Source organism: Eimeria mitis, genomic scaffold, assembly GCF_000499745.2.
Source record: "Eimeria mitis Houghton genomic scaffold, Emh_scaff6163, whole genome shotgun sequence".
NCBI lineage: Eukaryota > Apicomplexa > Conoidasida > Eucoccidiorida > Eimeriidae > Eimeria > Eimeria mitis.
Genome location: NW_013574367.1, coordinates 1 through 1,854, shown reverse-complemented (window position 1 = coordinate 1,854; position 1,854 = coordinate 1). Strand labels below are relative to the sequence as shown.

The 1,854-nt window shown below is 44.8% G+C and overlaps 1 protein-coding gene across 1 annotated transcript in view; it reads left to right on the top strand.

The window, feature by feature from the left end:
- EMH_0086320 (uncharacterized protein) overlaps nucleotides 1–477 on the top strand; it is a gene marked incomplete at both ends in the record, with an annotated part of 640 nt that extends 163 nt beyond the window's left edge. The window contains 2 exons of the mRNA XM_013501015.1: nucleotides 3–160; nucleotides 294–477. Coding sequence (XP_013356469.1) covers nucleotides 3–160; nucleotides 294–477 — 342 coding nt within the window. The remainder of the gene's footprint in view (nucleotides 1–2; nucleotides 161–293) is intronic.
- Between the last annotated feature and the right edge of the window lie 1,377 nt (nucleotides 478–1,854).

Below are 1,854 nucleotides of genomic sequence, written 5' to 3'. Positions count from 1 at the left end.
GGAGACAAATGAACGGCTTCGTCCCCAAACGAACCATCCAGAGGCAGCAGCAGCAGCAGCAGCAGCAGCAGCAGCAGCAGCAGCAGCAACAGCAGCAGCAGCAGCAACAGCATCAGCAACCGCCAAGACATGTGCAAGATCATTTGAGTTTTAACGATAGGTAAAACAAACCCTAAACCCTAAACCCTAAACCCTAAACCCTCTCTAAACCCTAAAACATATATATGTTTAGGATGCTGAACCCGCAATCAAGGGTTTAGGGTTTAGGGTTTAGGGTTTAGGGTTTGCTGCAGGACCCAAGAAACAATAACCTCCACTTACACCGCAGCATTCAAACCCCCGCCTGAGGGTTTTATGCTGCTGCAGCAGCAGCAGCAGCAGCAGCAGCAGCAGCCGCTGCTGCAGCAGCAGCTGCGTGATATGCGCATGTGCAGCGTTGCTGCTTGCATCGTTGACGAGAAGCTCGGCCGCATCTAAACCCTAAACCCTAAACCCTAAACCCTAAACCCTAAAACATATACTTTAGGGTTTAGGGTTTTATGAGCTGCAAGCAGCGAACGGCATATCTCGCTTCAAAGCCCTGCAGCAACCACCACATAAACCCTAAACCCTAAACCCTAAACCCTAAACCCTAAACCCTCATTTCGATAGACAAGCATTCCGAGGCGGCTTCGTAAACCCTAAACCCTAAACCCTAAACCCTAGCTCACTCTTCTCTCTCGAGGACTTCCTTCAATGCGGCGTCCAAGCATTCCAGCTCTGCCTTCAGCTGCACAGACACCCAAACCCTAAACCCTAAACCCTAAACCCTAAACCCTAAACCCTAATCAAGCTCTACAGGCAACCCCTCGTGAGCTATCTTTACTTGCTGCAAGAGGATGGGTTTTAGGGTTTAACTATCGACGAGGATTGATTCATCTAGGGTTTAGGGTTTAGGGTTTTAAGGCGGTTTAGGGTTTAGGGTTTAGTGAGGGTTTAGGGTTTAATGAGGGTTTAGCATTCAGGATTTCGTTAGGGTTTAGTTTTAGGTGCGAGTCTAGGGTTTAGAGTTTGACGAGGGTTTAGGGTTTAGGGTGAGGGTTTAGGGCGCAGGGTTTAGGGTATTTGCCTTCGGTAGTGTTTATGGTTTATGATCTAGGGTTTAGTGAGGGTTTAGGGTTTCGTGAGGGTTTAGGGTTTAGTGAGGGTTTAGGGATTAGGGTGTAGAGTACAGTTCGAGTTTAGGGTTTTGGAATATACTGAGGGTTTAGGGTTTAGCTTTTAGTTTGCTTAGGGTTTGACTATATATCGAGGGTTTAGGGTTTAGCGTATGACTCTATATTTTTAGGGTTTAGGGTTTAGCGTTTAGTTCGTTTTTAGGGTTTGACTAATATATGTTTAGGGTTTGGGGTTTAGGGTTTTTAGGGTTTAGGGTTTGGCTATATATTTTTAGGCTTTATGGTTAAGGGTTTCGGGTTTGACTATATATTGAGGGTTTAGGGTTTTTAGGGTTTAGGGTTTAGGGTTTACGCGTTGAACCAAGGGTTTGTGTATTTGTGAATTTTCTTTTGATTTTTTCATCGAAATTTTTAGTTTTTCTGCGGCGAGGGTTTAGAGTTTCTAGGGTTTAGGGTTTCTAGGGTTTAGGGTTTCTAGGGTTTAGACTTTCTAGGGTTTAGGGTTTAGGGTTTACGCGTTGAACCAAGGGTTTGTGTATTTGTGAATTTTCTTTTGATTTTTTCATCGAAATTTTTAGTTTTTCTGCGGCGAGGGTTTAGACTTTCTAGGGTTTAGGGTTTAGGGCGAGGGTTTAGGGTTTCTAGGGTTTAGGGTTTAGGGTTTAGGGTTTACGCGTTGAACCAAGGGTTTGTGTAT